Here is a 15,615-nt window from a genome sequence, read left to right as displayed (position 1 = left end):
TTGATGTAGTGTGTGATAGAAGGGGCAGAAAACCAAAGAAGGCTGAGGAGAATCTTGTGGCTTTTAGCTGTTGACTGACATAGGCAGCTGAATGAGAAACTGTATTTCATTTTACCCTTTTGTTTTCTGAGGGAGAATGTATTGATGAAGCAGAGGAGATAGGCATGGGCTTAAGTAATGGTAGTTCTAGAAAGAGGCTTTAGGTTGCCATGATTAATAGCTCTAATGCAGTGGGTTTTTTCCATACCTGAAATCCTTACTGGGCACCACTGGTGTCCATGAAAAAAACTGCGTCAACAGAGGTGCTTAGACTTAATTTGAGGGGCTGGTGAGGTGTGCTATCTTATCTTTGAGCTTCTGACTCCTTGTGCATTCTGGTGGGGAGTGCCTACAGAGTTCTGTCAGACTTAATACCCTTGAAGATATGAGAGTACTTTAAGAACAGTTTTCTTGCTTTCTCTGGGACTTTAAAAAAACCTACTTTGTCTCTGAGTGCCTCTTGCCTTAGATTCAAACTGAAGAGAGGGAAAGGGTGCTTCTTGAAACACCTTCAGTGTCACTCTGCATTTCATGGCAGGTAAGGGGAACTTGCATGCATCAGTGAGCTGCTGGGTTGGCACAGCCTCTACTCCGTGTAGTTGCTGCTGTAGTAGTGTCCTGTGAAGCTGAGCTTTGTACTGGTCATGCAAGTTGCAGCAACACCTGAAAAGATGGTTTTGCTTGTAGCCTGGTTATTTATCTATGAGTAGATTATTTTTGTTTGAGCAAAACCTGTTGCATTTTTAAGATTATTTCTCCCCAGTGTGCAGTGAGGACTTCCTCTTCATGCTAACCTTTCTATTACTGTAAGTAGTTTTCTTTGCACTTCATGAGCTGGATTCCTGTATTCTTGATTTGGTGACACTTGTGTTTCTTGGGTGGAAATGTACACCTAGTAGGTTATATTTGTTAGAGATGAAATAAAACAAACTTGAGTTCTCAGTATTGTATGTGAGACTGGCTAGTAAATTGCTTGCTTCTTCCTACATACTAATTATTTCCAAATGCTAAGTGAAAAATACTGCATATCTATCAATGGAGCTGTTGTGTCCCAAAGTTGGAGTGACTCAGCTTTGTGGATTTCCTTTATCAGAATTAAGGTGAAACAACACCAGGGGAGTTCAAACAACAATTAACATTTATTCAGCCTACCTAACCTTGCTGTTGTGGTTTAACCCCAGCCAGCAACTAAGCACCACACAGCTGCTCACTCACTCCCCTCCATCCAGTGGGATGGGGGAGAATTGGGGAAAAACAAGTAGAACTTGTGGGTTGAGATAAGAACAGTTTAATAGAACAGAAAAGAAACTAATAATGATAACACTAATAAAATGACAACAGTAGGAATAAAAGGATTGGAGTGTAACAATGATGCACAGGGCAATTGCTCACCATCTGCTGACTGACACCCAGCTAGTCCCCCAGCAGTGATTCCCTGCCCCCATTTCCCAGTTCCTATACTAGATGGGATGTCCCATGGTATGGAATACACTGTTGGCCAGTTTGGGTCAGCTGCCCTGGCTGTGTCCTGTGCTAACTTCATGTGCCCCTCCAGCTTTCTTGCTGGCTGGGCATGAGAAGCTGAAAAATCTGTGACTATAGTCTAAACACTACTGTGCAACAACTGAAAACATCAGTGTTATCAACATTCTTTGCATACTGAACTCAAAACATAGCACTGTACCAGCTACTAGGAAGACAGTTACCTCTATCCCAGCTGAAACCAGGACACTTGCCCATGTACAAGTGAACTTATCAATATGAACCTTGCAACATGTTGTTAAGCTGCTGTGAGAAGGGAGGTGTAGAAAAAGAAATGGAAAAAGGAACATGAAATGTATCAGGAGAGCCCTCCTGTTGAGTCACGAGGTTCAGAGCAGACCCCCTTGCTTTCTGGACTCCTTCTCAAAGAGGAGACCAGGGGTGGCTAGACCCACTCCTAGTCTCAGACTTGGTCAGTGGTTTCAGTTTAAAAGGATAAGGTGTAGGGACTGTGGAAAAGAGAAGGAAAAGAGGGAGAGAGAGAAAGAGAAAGAAAGATAAGAAAAGGGTATCACCAGTCCTGGGTCCAGTGTTGGTCCAGCCACCATAGAGATCCAGTTCTGGAGGGCATGCACTGAGAACTCCTTCTCCCTTTTATAGCATGTTAGTCGATTATCTAAACATGCACAGTTCCCATTCCTGGGGTTCTCTGGAATTGGTTGGTGAGCTTTGGGGGGGGGGGTGGGGGGTGGTGTTCATTGCGGAGTTGCCTATCTTTCCCTGCTGGCATGACCACTTAAGATAGAAGCACAGTCCCATCGTCTGTGGGGCTGCTATCTCCAGGCACATATGCTGTGCTCCTTCTGGTCACTTAAGATGAGAAATTGTGGCTTTGGAGAAGTGCGGTCCCACCCTCTGTGGGGCCCTCTCCTCCAGCCACATTGTCCTGTTCACAAAACTCCAGCGTTTTTACAGAGGCTGTTTTCTCCACCGAAGTTCTTTAATGAATGTTTGAGATGTTGACTGTAACTTGTCAGACTGTCACAGGAGCCCAGTCTCTTAGCTGAGGGTAAGAAAGAGGCATGTGTTAGTTGTTGCTGTTGAAGGCTTTACTGTTTTGCTTTCTACAATTACCTCCTGCATAGGTTTGCTCTTATGTGAGTCCTATCCCTTCTTAGTCTCAACTTTTTCTGTTAAACTTTCATATACTTAGTCATTATCAGGCTCAAATGTCTTGAGATAAGGGTTGGGCCACTTGGAGTTAGATGGATAACATCCATGTGCCTTAGAATGAAAGCCAGCTGATGTGAAAACTGACCTGCTGTCTCATTTGAAGGCAATAATGTCTGGTGGTGGCTGAGGCATACTTTTTAGAATTATAATTCTGATGAGCACAGTTTTGTGTTCTTGGCCAGAAGATCTTTACAGCCTAAACACAGCTTGAGTGTTGCTTAGTAATGTATTTGTACCAGAGCCTTGTACAGACCTAAGATCTTGTAAAGCTTTTTATGCTGGTCTCTTGCCTCCAAAAAATCAAAACTTGAGTGAAGGGAAAAGTTTTAAAAAGGCTTCACAAAAGCCAGATTTGACGTCTTTCTGAGTGTGTAAGAAGGGAGCTTAAAATTCACACTCAAGTTTAGAATGTTTCTAAGCAGAGGACAGAGGGTAGGGGTGAGGGGTCCTTTGTGTGGTGATGCTGTTTGTGATTGAAAGCTTGGAACTGGTGAGCAGTGATGCTGTGAATTCCCCTCTTAGACCTCCCAGTCAAAAGGGCGGTTTTGGCCTAGACTTATGTTGACTAGCCTGTGAGGCCAAGTCAGAGCAGCATGGCTACTCCCTTCTTCCCAAGTTCCTATAGTGTAAGGAGCTTTTTCCATTAATGAGCTGCCTGGTGTCAGGATGGGCAGCAGAAAACCCTCAAAAGTATTAGAACTTGCCTGGATCTGGGTAGAGATGGTGCCTGGGCTTTGGCACAGGTGACTGTACATGGCAGGTGCTGAAGAAAGACCTTGTAGGTAGAATTTATCTCCTGTACTCTGGCTGTTGCTGTTGTTCTTGTGGTGCTTTGGTTTTGTACAGTTCTTAAACACTACTTTTGCTGTTACTTGCAAAGCTGTAATAACTCCCTGTCTATGGCTCCGTGCTTATTTGCTTAGGGGTAGTGTTGGCTCTAGTGAGAGCTCAGCGAGTTAGTTGTCCATGAGGACTCTGGCAACCTTCTCAGGATTTATTGCCTTCCAGGATGTGCTGCTTTTATGCTTAGTCTGTGTTGCTCTTGGCCTGGTCTCTCAGCTGACCTCTTGATTTTTTTTTTAGCCCCATTTCTTACAACTGATTCTCTGCAGTGTTCCTGATCCCCCAGTCTTTGGGGCATCTTAACAGTTGTGAACTGTTACTCACTGCAACCTTCCTTGTCCTTTTCAATATGTGTGTGAGATTAATGGGACCTGTTTCACTGAGCTGTGCTGTTCGGTCTGAATCTTGGTCTGCTAAAGAGCCAATTGAACTTGGACTCCTTTTGTGGTCAGTGTGCAGTAATACAAGTTGGAAATAAGTGTCTTCTAAAAATACCTGGCCAGAAAGTGATGGATTTTCTTGGGTTTTTTCCTGGCTGAGAGGAAGCAGGGTTGGGGGCCTGGCAGGCAAGTTTGGCATGTTCATACTTGCTTTAGATTTTTTGCTGCTTCTGGGGTTCTGAGCTAAATGCCCCCCTTAGAAAGCATTCAAATAGGAGGGGGCAGAATATAAAAAATTACAGATAATCCACAGCGGTTTTCCATTTGTCTGCTAATGCTCAGATGCTGCTCGTATGTGGTGGAGTGAAGGAAAATACCAGTGGTAAAATTAACCCTTCAATTCTTGGGCAGTATTTCCAGGCCTCTTGATTACTTGTTGTCAGTGGCTGTTGGACAAGAAATCACTTCAGCTCTTTTAGTTTTTGTATTTCTCTTAAAGGGTTACAGGATTTTTGCAGTGAGCTTGTTTCTACTGCAGAAAAGCAATGAAGTTGCATATATCTGGGATCCTCTTGCTATGTTAATGAAGCTAAAACTGTAGGTTTTGGTTGTCTTTGCCAAAAGCAGTCTGTCTGGATTTATATTTGTATCTGTCAATTGAGATACAGTTGTAAAGATAAGGGATTTATGGGCTGTTATATCTGTTTGGGTTATAATTGTGACTCTTCCTATTGAAAGGAATGCTGCCTCTTTAAGACTGCTTAGCAGAAAAATATTCAAACTCAGGTTTTGAGCTAGGAAAACTGTGCTGCTTTGGTAATTGGAAGTTTGCTTCCAAACAATCAATAACAACTGTCATAAAGTACCAATCTATTCAGAGAATTAATTGGAGATACTTAGGAGAAATTAATAATGAATGTTCAAGTGATAGTTCCTTTTTAACTTTGCAAGAATATTAAGACAAAGTAAACATCAGAGGAATTACAGTAAAGCAGACAAACTGTGTGGGGAAAATTAGGTATGCAAACTAGAGAACTGCATAAATCTGCATGTTATTAATTGGGGGAGAGTTCCTGAAATTATCATATCGGCTGAGTATGGAGTATAATAAACAAAAACGAAATGAGGTGCTTGTGGGGGGGGAAATGGTACCATGTATGATGGGAGCTATTGTAGGCATCCTTTAAAGGATTGCAGCTTTTTTGGTGGTTGATAAAATATTACACACATTGTGAATTTTGAATGTATACTGTTTCCTGTATATGCAAGAAGAAATGTTCAAGGCTGGAATAACCAGAGCAAGTAACTTTTTATTAGAAATCTCTAATACAGCTATTGCATTTTACCTCTTACAACCCAGGCTTTGTCTTGAGGAATTTTAGCTTAGAAGCAAGCAATTTACCTTCTGGCTTGCTTCTATGCATGCTGAAAATAGCTTCTTCAGGATGTGCTCTAAATGTTGTTCCCACTAAAACTTTGGAAGTGTTTTTCAGGTGCTTAAAGTGTTCCTAAGCATTCTGTCAAGATGACCCTTGCTAACTTTTCTGAATAAGAAAAAAAATTACTGAAAAGCTACCTATTTGAGATTCTGTGGATAGTACATTTTACAGAGGATCTCCTCTTAGTCCTTTGTTCATCACAAGTCTAGAGTATGTTTTTAAGTCATTTAGTAAACCAGTTACTAGCCCGGGATGTAGATATTCACAGCTTTATCTCAGGGCTTTGGTAGAAATGTCAGATGTAAGGTACCTTAAGTACAGGCTACATTCTATAGCCTTCATATATGCAACTGTTTACATGATGTCGTTTAGGTATCCTGGGAATGCTTGAGAACATAATAGTTTGGTAGTTGGTAAACTCTAAGATTCAGAGTTTGGCTGAATCTTAAATAATGGCTCCTAAATGACTTGTAAAATTGCTGTCAGTTGTTACTGCAGTAAAGTTGTTTTGGGATCTCTGATCTTTATTGTCCTAGCTGAGGAGATACCTAAGAAAGCACCAATGGCAGCTTAGGAGTTGTTCCTGCATCTTCTCTTCATACATCTCTTCCCTTTTTTCCTCCTTACGGCAAAAAGGTGTTTACTGAAATGCTCAAGGACTTGGATTTATTTCCAACCCATCATTTTGTGATAAACTTGCATTATTCATAAGGTAGCATCTTCTAATTTATCATTTGCAAATAGTGTTCCTCAGGTGCATGTTGTGAGGTATCAGATAATGAAACTATCAAGCTTAGAATTACTTCTGGCCTGCTTTTTTTAGTAAATCTGTGAAATTGGTCCTGCCTTAATTCTTGTGTGATGAGGTTAGGTGAGGGTTTAGCCTTGCCCTCTAAAAATTCAACAGAAGTGTTCTATATTACTGCTAAAATCAGAATGACTGAGGACATGAGTAGAAAGCTTCAGGCTTCGTGTGACTGAGCTGAACCGCGTCCCCTATACTCGCAGTGCAACAAACAGTTATTTTCAGCTTGAATCTGCGTGCTATGCATATGAATGCAGGATCTAGACTCTTGTAGAATGGGGACTGCTGTGTAGTAGGTGTTAGGCTCTTGCATAGCAAACAGAATTTACACCCAAAGGATAGGAAATAATTTGCTCTTAAACACTTCATGGAAGCCTGAGTGTAGCCTAGCCCTGTGCCTTAACCATGAGGCAGGATCTTCAGCTGTGGGGATAAAAGACACTGTTTTATACTGAGGAGATAACCTCATTACTGTAATTGCTCTTCCTGTTGCATAGGAAGATAGTAGTTCTGGTGCCCAGGAGGCAAATGTCTTCCATGTGTCTGAGGCCAAAAGTGTCTCCAGAGTGCTAGGAAAGTCTGGGGACAGTTGTGTCCCACGGGTGCTCTTAGTGTTATAATACAAAGCCCTGTTGGCTCTGTCTGGCTTGTAGAAATGCATGCTGCAAGCATGTGAACCATCTTAGTTTCTGTCTTGTCAGCTGGGGGGGAAGACGTTGAGTGTCATGCTTTCAGATAAATTTCTAATATCTAGAAGTATAAAAATGGCCCATAGTTGTTGTAGTGTTGTTCCTTTTTGTAGAAAACCATTCGATCAAGTAGTAAGGATGCAGGACTAAATCAGAGGTTCTGATCCTTTGCCTGCTTTTGTTTCATTTTGTGACCTTATGTGTGTTGATACCCTTTATGTTGTCTGGCTTTCCTCTTTGTAAAAGTGATTCTCATTCTCCAAGTGCTGCAAAAGCTGTGGTGGAAAGAATGCAAGGCTTAACCACACTGTGTTAACTTTGAAATAATGTTACATTTTAGGTTCTTGGGATTTTGAGTGTCCTCCCTCTGTAACAAAGGAACATAGGAATACCCTAGAGGTGCTGCTGACCCCATAGCTGTTATGCTGTTCTTGATGAATGGCATAATCTCCTTTCCTTCATGTTAATGTAATAGTGTGTTGCACAGCTTGCCTGTCTCAACGTTCAGGCTGTAGTTGTCAATGAATGCCATGCAAGTAAAAAGCTATTTAAGGAAGTATAGTGCAGCAAATTATATGGCAAATGCCTGACTTCTGTGGTCTTTCATAACTGGTATTAAATCTACGCATAGTATGTGGGGTTTTTCCCCAATTAAGTTTGAGGTATCACTTTCATTCTTCTCAAGCACGTGTCTAAACTAAACTTGCCACATACATGGCTTGACTGAACTGTTTAGGGAAGTCTTTCAGGCTTTATGCATTTCCTTGGAAAAATTGCTTTTGTGAGAAGTATTAGAATTGATTAAACAGGAAATTAATGTGTGGATATGTTGTTGTAAGTGTGAAGAGATTAAATTTCTGCTGTCTCACATTTCATTATAAGCTTGAAATATGACAGTGTTAAGATATTAAGGGAAGTGACATCCGGATTCATAAACAGGCTTCAGGGAGGTTGGGAAATAGAGATGGGCAAGAATCCAAAAGGGACCCTTATTAGTATCATTCAGTTGGGTACTTGCTCTCCCCTTCTCTCTTCCAGCACTGTTTGGCTGCTTATATCTGTATTTGTTGATGTAAAACTTAAGTTGCTTTCCTTTGACACAGATGCTCATTTTCTCCAATTGCAATGAGCAAAAAGGCAAATAACTCAGTAGTTTATTGGCTAGATTTCAACACTTGTTTTGCATTTGCAAATTGAGTGTGTTAAAACATTGTCAGATTTATTACTGCCTTGATATTAATGGTTCAGAATGGATATCCTGCCTATGGCTCTATCTACTCATAGAAGTCAAACAGCTTTGGGGTGGCATGTTAAAAGCAGTGGTGGTCTAAGTTTAGGTTAAAAAGGGATGACTGTTTCCGCAGGAAGAAGTTTCTAGTTGGACACCTTGTTGGGCCATGACTCCTCTTAAAAGAAACTGCTGGGGACTACTAATGGAATGAAGTCAGAATACCTTTCAAAAAAAAAATGTTCCAATTGAAACAGTGTATCTGGTAGGAGCAGATGTGGTCCCATTCCTGTTCCTGCTGAGCTGAGGTAAGTCAAGTTTCTGCAGGTTTGAGAGCTGCCTGACATCTGTGAGTCAAGCTTTCACCAACCTTTGTATAGACCTAGCCCTATTTTTTCTTCCCATGTAGTACTAAATGGCACGGGGTGTGTTAATACCTTTTTCTGAGTGTTTTGAGTGCTTCGGTGTCACTCTGTAAAGTCTAAACAGTATGCATAAATGATGACAGGTGTATCTAGGTGTAGAGAAAAGACAATGGTAGGTGTGCAGAAGGAGCACCGGAGCAAAGACAGGACCTGGTAACCAGCTGACAGTGCTGGCAAGTGGTCTGTGTGTCAGGATATTTAGTTGCTGGTTGTTTGGGACAGTCTTGGATAAAGGTCCCTGTCCAAGGGACTGTGCATCACTAGTGGCACCTAGCAGCTGGTGTTGTATAATGGAGGCAGAAATAATAAAAAAACTTTACCCTATAAGTTTAGAATGATCTATAAAATCCAGCTGCAAAGATGACTGCCTGTCATCTTCAGTGATTCATTTTGCTCTCTGAATTTCAGGCGTTAAAAAAAAGGAGGAGTTGCAGCAGAAGTTGAGCTATCGTCATGCTGGCAACACAGCTTTGAGAAGATGCCTCCTATTCTTCCTTTAAAGGCCACAGACCTGGAACCTTACTGTACAGTCTCCTGAGTAAAAGAAAAAGAATACTGCTGCAGGTGAAAAACTATTGGAAGAGTTGAAATGTAAGATGTAAAATGTTATTTAAGAGCCTGCGCATTTGTGAATTGAATGTCGGAAGATCAGGTGCTCTCTTCGTGGGCCCTAATTTTTGACCAGTGGCAGGAAGGGTAGTTCAGTGGGGTTTTTTCAAGAGTATGATGCTTTTCTAGAGTTCTAGGGATTGGGTAATAAAGAATTTCAAGATTGTGCCTGAACACATCATACTTTGCTGCTGCACAGTCAGAATTGTTACAGCTGCATGTCTTAAGAGTCGCTTTGGCTTGCCCAAGAAAGTCTGTTTGCATTGTGGGGAGCTATTTCCCTACATCTCTTTAAAAAAAGATGAGATCCCATGCTACTCATTTGTGAGAACTGGCTTCTCTTGTGGTTCTATTTTGACACTGAGTGGTTATGGTAAGGCTTAACCTTTCTGTCTTGGCTCCAAAAGTGTGTCTTAAATTGTTTACTTTGGTATTGACTTTGTGGAAACTCACACTTACAAATGGGACAAAGACTTTGCATAGTATTTTAGTGTGCATTGCCCTTTTCCTTCTCTAATAGTCGTTTCTTGCATGGTTTAACTGGCTAATATGCCTCTTACTCTTGAACTGGTAGAGATGTTTAATGTCAGTTGATCCTTTCAGACTCCAGTTTGCTTGATATTTGGCCTCTGGTTTCTCTATACTGGGTCTGAATGTAGTTTTTAATGTAGTGTTAGAGCTGAATGGGTTTGGTTTTCTTCCACTGACAACTTAAACATTTTGTTAAAAAAAAATCATACCAGGAAGCACAAAAATACCTTGGGGAAATACAGCTTTCTGAAAGTAAGACTTTGAAATAGTTGCATTTCATTTAGTGTTTCTATCTTTGTTAGAAGTCTGTTTTCTACTAGTGAACCCTAGTGCTTCCTGATTTTAAATTAAAGCAATGCTTTTGCAAAACCGCTGAGTAGATATTTACAGTAGCCTCATGTGGACTTTGTATCAGGGCTTCACATTCCAGATAAGCCGGCTGAAGAGAAGTTGCCCTAAAAAATTGCACCTTTATAGGTTAGTGATTGCAGCTTCGGATGGATATGTAGGCTGTGAGATAAAGGTAAGGATAGTACATCTAAGCATCATCTCCAGAAGTGACTGAAATCCACTGATGTAAGGCTGAAGCAGCTGCATTTAGAGATGTCAGTCTGACTTGATCTTGAGTCCTTGCAATGAGTGAATGCTGTACCTGGGAATAAGACTCGGATCCCCCCAAATGTGGGTGCTAATTCACTAATGTTGAGTGTGCTAATACGCTCGACTCCAGACTCTACTCTATCCCTGTCTTTTTCTAGCTAGCAGAACACTGTAGACCTCACTGATTTGTGTAAAACTTCTCGTAGCTTGACTGTGCCAGAGAACTATTTGCTTTGCAGTAGAGAGATACAACATGAAGGGGATTATGCTTGTGTGCTTCCTTCTTGATGCAGAGCAGTTTATGGCATTGGATTGCCCCTACGGAAAGTAGGTGACCTAGCAGTAACAGTCCTGCAAGACTGTTTCAGAGCCTCTTGCCTAATGTTGTTCTCCAAATCCCTTTGCTGAAATGCTAGAGGTGTTGGCCTGTGTAATCCATCTGTGGGATGTCTTGCTAGAGGTGGAACAAGGAAACAAAAAGCTTTTTATCTGTTCAGTGTGCTGCCTCTGTTCCCCTGTGACCCTGCTGTAGCACCTAATGTGTTCATAAAGAGAGTGCTGACCCTGGGGCTTGTTAATTAGTGTCCCTGCTTGATCTGAGTGGCTGGCCTTCTGCTTGTCAGGTCGGATAGGCTCTAAAATCAGGCAGAAAGTGCTGCCTTTTCTAATGAACTGTTCAAAATGAGTACCAATTAAAGCATTAAACAAGCTCTACTCCTGAACCAGCCACACATTTTTGTTGGTGCTGATTAAATTATGGATTGCAACAAAAGAAGAGCCATCAACAGGGACCACTTATATTACAGTGGTGTTGCTCTTGGCTTGCATTAGATGAAGTGGACAAGAGGGGAAATAATGGCTTGTAGAACCATGTAGAAATGGCATGATTTCATAGTTCATTGTAAGGCTTAAGGTTAACTGGACTTGAGTTTACAGTATTTTAAAAGAGAGCTCAGTCACAGGTAGTTTTTGCTTGATTTTTGAGTTGGGTGTGGAAAATGCATTTAAAAGTAAACATGTGGCAGAGTTTGAATGCCTCATGAAAACTCTGAATTCTTGAAGTGGATATTTAGCTTGTGAGCTAAACTTAGCTAGGATGATGACAAAAATGCTGTCTGATGTTGAAATTCACTCAGGGGGCAAGGATCAGCTGAGTATCTCAAGTGATGAAGATTCCCTGGTTGAGTCTTTCTGCAGTTTATTGATCTTGTAGGTAGCTGGCATTATACTGTGTTTGTCTATAGCAAATAGCCACAGAAGCAAGACCAACAGCTACTTGCCCTTCATCCTCAGGTAATGTAACCTCTTTGTAGGAATGTTTTTCTGGCAAGGTTTTATCAGTTGTTACCCTTGCAGCAAGCTGTTAACAAATACAGCAGGCTGTACTAATAAAGCACAGATGTCTCTCTGATGCCCCTTGGTTTAGATACTGGACTACTTTGATTCTTTATTTTCAGTTGGATTAATGGTTCAGAGGGAGTGTTTGGCAGCAAGGATGGCAAGAAGCTGCTTGATGTTTTTTACAGTTTGTTTGGGCTCAGAATTTTGTGCTAAGTAAAATGAAAAGCTCATGTAAATAATACACTTACTCCCAGCTTCTCTAGGCACTATGCATAAACCTTGGTGCATGCTATGTGTGGCTGCTTATTATGCCTCCATATGGGTGTTAAATGAATGCAAGACTACCCTAAAACCTATCACTTTCCTGTGTCTGAAACAGTACAAGGAATGCAAAATTTTCTAGAATACCTCACACTACCTTGGAAAATTAGGCACGTGAGACAATAATATACACTGTTATCACAAAATGCTGTAGCAAAGACTTTCATAGTGAAACCAAATTCAGCAGTGTGTGTGTGAAGCTTCTCTAATTTGTGGTAATTGAGCAGGAATCCCTAACTGCAAAGAAACTTTTCATTTGAATGTTTTTGCTTGGGAAGGCTTAGCAGGGGCAGGAGTTGTTTTAATATGGGTAAATAGGCTGTTTTGTTTCCCTTTCAACTTGACCAGTGGGGAATATGTTGCTTGTATGAGTGATTATTTTTTAAATTTTTTTCTGTAGATCCCTTTTAACTCAGAGCTTATTTGGGAAAAACCCTTATGACTTACACATCTGCATGGAGGAAGTAACCATAGATAGGTAATGAAACTTGATGTTTCCTTTCCTTTGCTGACACACTGTCTTCTGAAATAATGGACTGAGTGAATGCTACCAAAGCAGAATGCTTAGCTCAGGCCTTTGGTAATAAAGGAATCGATTATTGTAATGTTTTGTTCTCAGGATTGCTCAGTAATTTGCTAATGCTGCTCCAAACACAGCAGCATATCTGACTGCAGCAAGGGAATATGATCATATTCTACTTACTTTAGTCTCTCTTCACTGGTTACCAGTTCATTTGCAGTTGATTTTGGCACTTCTTTTAATTAAAACTTTACTCTGGGTGCTTGTATTTTCTCATTTATTAGTTGCTGTATTGTTACACAAAACCATACGTTCATCAGCAGATGACTTTGTTCTCTTCTAGCAGTGGTGAGAAGCAAGAGCCTCCTTCAGGACAGGTACTTTACTGCTGTGTCTCTTAGCCTTGGTGAGCTGTCTGGAGGTTCATGTCTGGAGCCTTTCCTAGAGTCATCTAGACCTGCGTAAACCACCCATTCTCAGCAAGGATTTAGTCTGTGTTTTAGGTGTGGCTCTGGAAATGAGAGGTGCTGAAGCCCATTAGGAGGGTTTGGGCTACCTGGTGGCAACATGGAGAAGCTTAAGGACTGGGAGTGGAATTTAGATTGTATTCTTGCTGTTACTATTTGGCAAGAAGAACGTTTCCACCTTGTCAGCTAGATGAGCTTGATGTTGTACCTGCTTCCTATTCTGCAAATCTCATGAACAAGTTTTTCTGCTCTCTATCTGTACGAGGGAATGTAGTTTTAAGGATATTCTCACTATTTCTCCCTGAGCCTCCTGGACTCTGTCCTTGATGTGAGTGCAATACCCAAGTGAAACTGTGCAGGTGTTCACATGGTTAGCAGTGTACCACTTTTTGAAGTTGATCTGCTGGGATCTTTCCTGCACTGCATCCGTCATACACAGAGAGTGTAAGAATATATCAACAGCCTTATTCTTCCCTTACAGAAGAAGGGCAAGGGTTAGATTTCCCTAGGTTTCCATTGCTACATGATGATGTCATGTATTTTGCTCTACTAAGGGTGGCTAGAATACAGAGGACTCTCTAGAAGTGCGAGAGAATTTTTAATTCTCTTTGGGCCCCTTGCTGCTGCTTTTTCCCTGACAACTGTGTTCTTTTGATGATTAATAATTGTTCTTGTTGCCTTAAAAAGATGGGCTTCCATACCTGCTGTGACATTCAGAAAAATGTAGCATCTTTTTTCTGAACTTGTCTTCCTCCTGTTTTGGTGGGAGTTTAAACTGTAGTTTTCCTGTTCTGATGTATTTGATACTGAAATGGCTTTCAGGCTGGTGGCATGCATCTTGGTGTTCAAAAGTAGAGATTAAACAAGGAAATAAAACCCCTTGCTCTGAAAATTATTCTCTTGTACTTCTCATAGAATACAATTCATTTTCTTGGTGTTCTTTCCTTGCAAAACTCTGTTTTTCTGCTTCTGTCTCAATGTGAAACTTTCTGAGCTGTCAATTAGGCTGCAGTTCAATTTCATGAAGGGTCTCAATTCTTGACCTCCCAATGATTGTGATGTCAAAGGAGTCAGCATATGAAAACAAGTGATTGAAAACATGAATCACCATGGCAGCCTAGCTATCCAGCATGAAGGCTTTGATGCAAACTGGCACTGGGAGACCCATTTTTTAAGCATCAGTCTTCTGACATACCTACTTCAGATTTTACAGGAGTATGTGGCATAGCTAATACAGCTTTTGGGAAAGTAACAAGTACTTGTAAAGCACATGCCAAAATCAGCTTATTTTTCTATTTAGTATCTTATGCTGCCTTGGCTTTTCTGGCATCTTTTTCCTCAAATACCAACTACCTGGTAACTTTTCCAAGTTACTGCCTTTAAAGGAAGCAGGTGATTTTGTGTGACTGTAGCCTGGAAGTCCAAAAATGAATTTCCTTGATGTGTTGTGGAAGCTCTGTATTGTTTCAAATGAGCCATTTAATTCCTTATGTCAGTCCACAGCATGAAAAAGGAGGGGATGCTAATGGCTTCCTAACTACCTAATCTGGGATCTAGGTTAATATTTGAGATACTGTGTGATATAAGTACAAGGCACATAAAACCTTTGTATCATGCTAGCTATGAAATTGCTTCCTTAATGTTTTCAGTTCTTCAATAATCTCTTCAGAAGTAGGATTTCACAATGTATGCATTCTTGATTTTCTTAAAATAAGCAGTAATTTACTACTCCCAAAGTGTGTAAGAAGTCTGCCTCTTTCTGGATTGTCAGCAGCCACTTGGAACTTGAGCCCTTGCTCTGTTTCTTCCAAACGACATGCAAGAAAGCAGGTTTTAGCAAGGCAAGCTTTCCTCTGTTGGGAGGCATTCCTTTAGGAGCACAAACTCTCTAGGTGGTAGTTGGCTAAGTTGGAGCCACCAGAGTAATGCCTCGCAGTTCTTGGTGTAGTGACCTGTAGATTCATGTTTAAAGATCAGTGAATCATGCTGCCTCTTGCTATAACCTGCAAGCCCTAGGGAGGAAGATGGAATTCAAGTTACTTGCATTGGGACAAGTGGCAGAAAGTCTGATCCAGTGACCTAATGCTTTGACAGGAGTCTTCTGTATAGCCTGTGTTTAACTTGTCAGTCTGTAGTGATGTTACATACTATGTGGCATAAGATTTTTTCAGTCTTGCTTAATGATGAGCAAGTTTCAAGTCAGTCAAGCACTTGCTATTTCAAGCTTAGCTTTATTGAAAATGGCATATCAGCTTAGTTTCTGAGCAAGTAAAGAATTGGTTCTGTTACACCTGGGCATAGTAGTGAGAGATGTCCTTGGATACATGCTGAGGGGGGCCCAATCCATATGCAGGCTGTGCGACTGCCTTCTAGTCTTTCATTAATTCTTAGTGTTGCCTGATGACAGGAATCTCCAGCCATACATATGTGGCACTTCTGTTCATTGACAATTTCTTCTTTCCAGATGAGTGCCTTGATGAATTCAGAATGAATTGCTTTAACAAGCCTTAGTTTCTTAAGGCTTTCTGAGCACTTGATAAAAGGTATCAACTGTCAAGTGTTGGTAATTACAATTTTGTTTGTAAGCCCTCTAACTGAAGGCATAAAGCTTATCTTTGCTGTGCTTACTTGATTATTAACTGGGAAGATTTTTCAAACTGTTG

At 40.9% G+C, this 15,615-nt stretch overlaps 1 protein-coding gene across 5 annotated transcripts in view; it reads left to right on the top strand.

Annotated features, from left to right (window-relative positions):
• The first annotated feature begins 2,358 nt into the window (after positions 1–2,358).
• Positions 2,359–15,615, top strand: part of LOC126038892 (zonadhesin-like) — a 151,880-nt gene continuing 138,623 nt past the window's right edge. For 3 of the 5 annotated variants that reach the window (XM_049801328.1, XM_049801329.1, XM_049801337.1), the window contains exons 1-3: positions 2,359–2,590; positions 8,275–8,446; positions 8,972–9,154. In XM_049801328.1, the coding sequence (XP_049657285.1) occupies positions 9,153–9,154 (2 nt within the window). In that variant the 5' untranslated portion in view covers positions 2,359–2,590; positions 8,275–8,446; positions 8,972–9,152. Of the gene's footprint in view, positions 2,591–8,274; positions 8,447–8,971; positions 9,155–12,365; positions 12,444–15,615 lie in introns of all 5 variants that reach the window. The other 2 variants (XM_049801326.1, XM_049801325.1) reach the window with 2 other exon arrangements.

The sequence above is a fragment of the Accipiter gentilis genome, chromosome 5 (assembly GCF_929443795.1).
Source record: "Accipiter gentilis chromosome 5, bAccGen1.1, whole genome shotgun sequence".
NCBI lineage: Eukaryota > Metazoa > Chordata > Aves > Accipitriformes > Accipitridae > Astur > Astur gentilis.
Note: the sequence above shows the minus strand (reverse complement) of the source record. Positions and strands in the feature narration are given on the sequence as shown.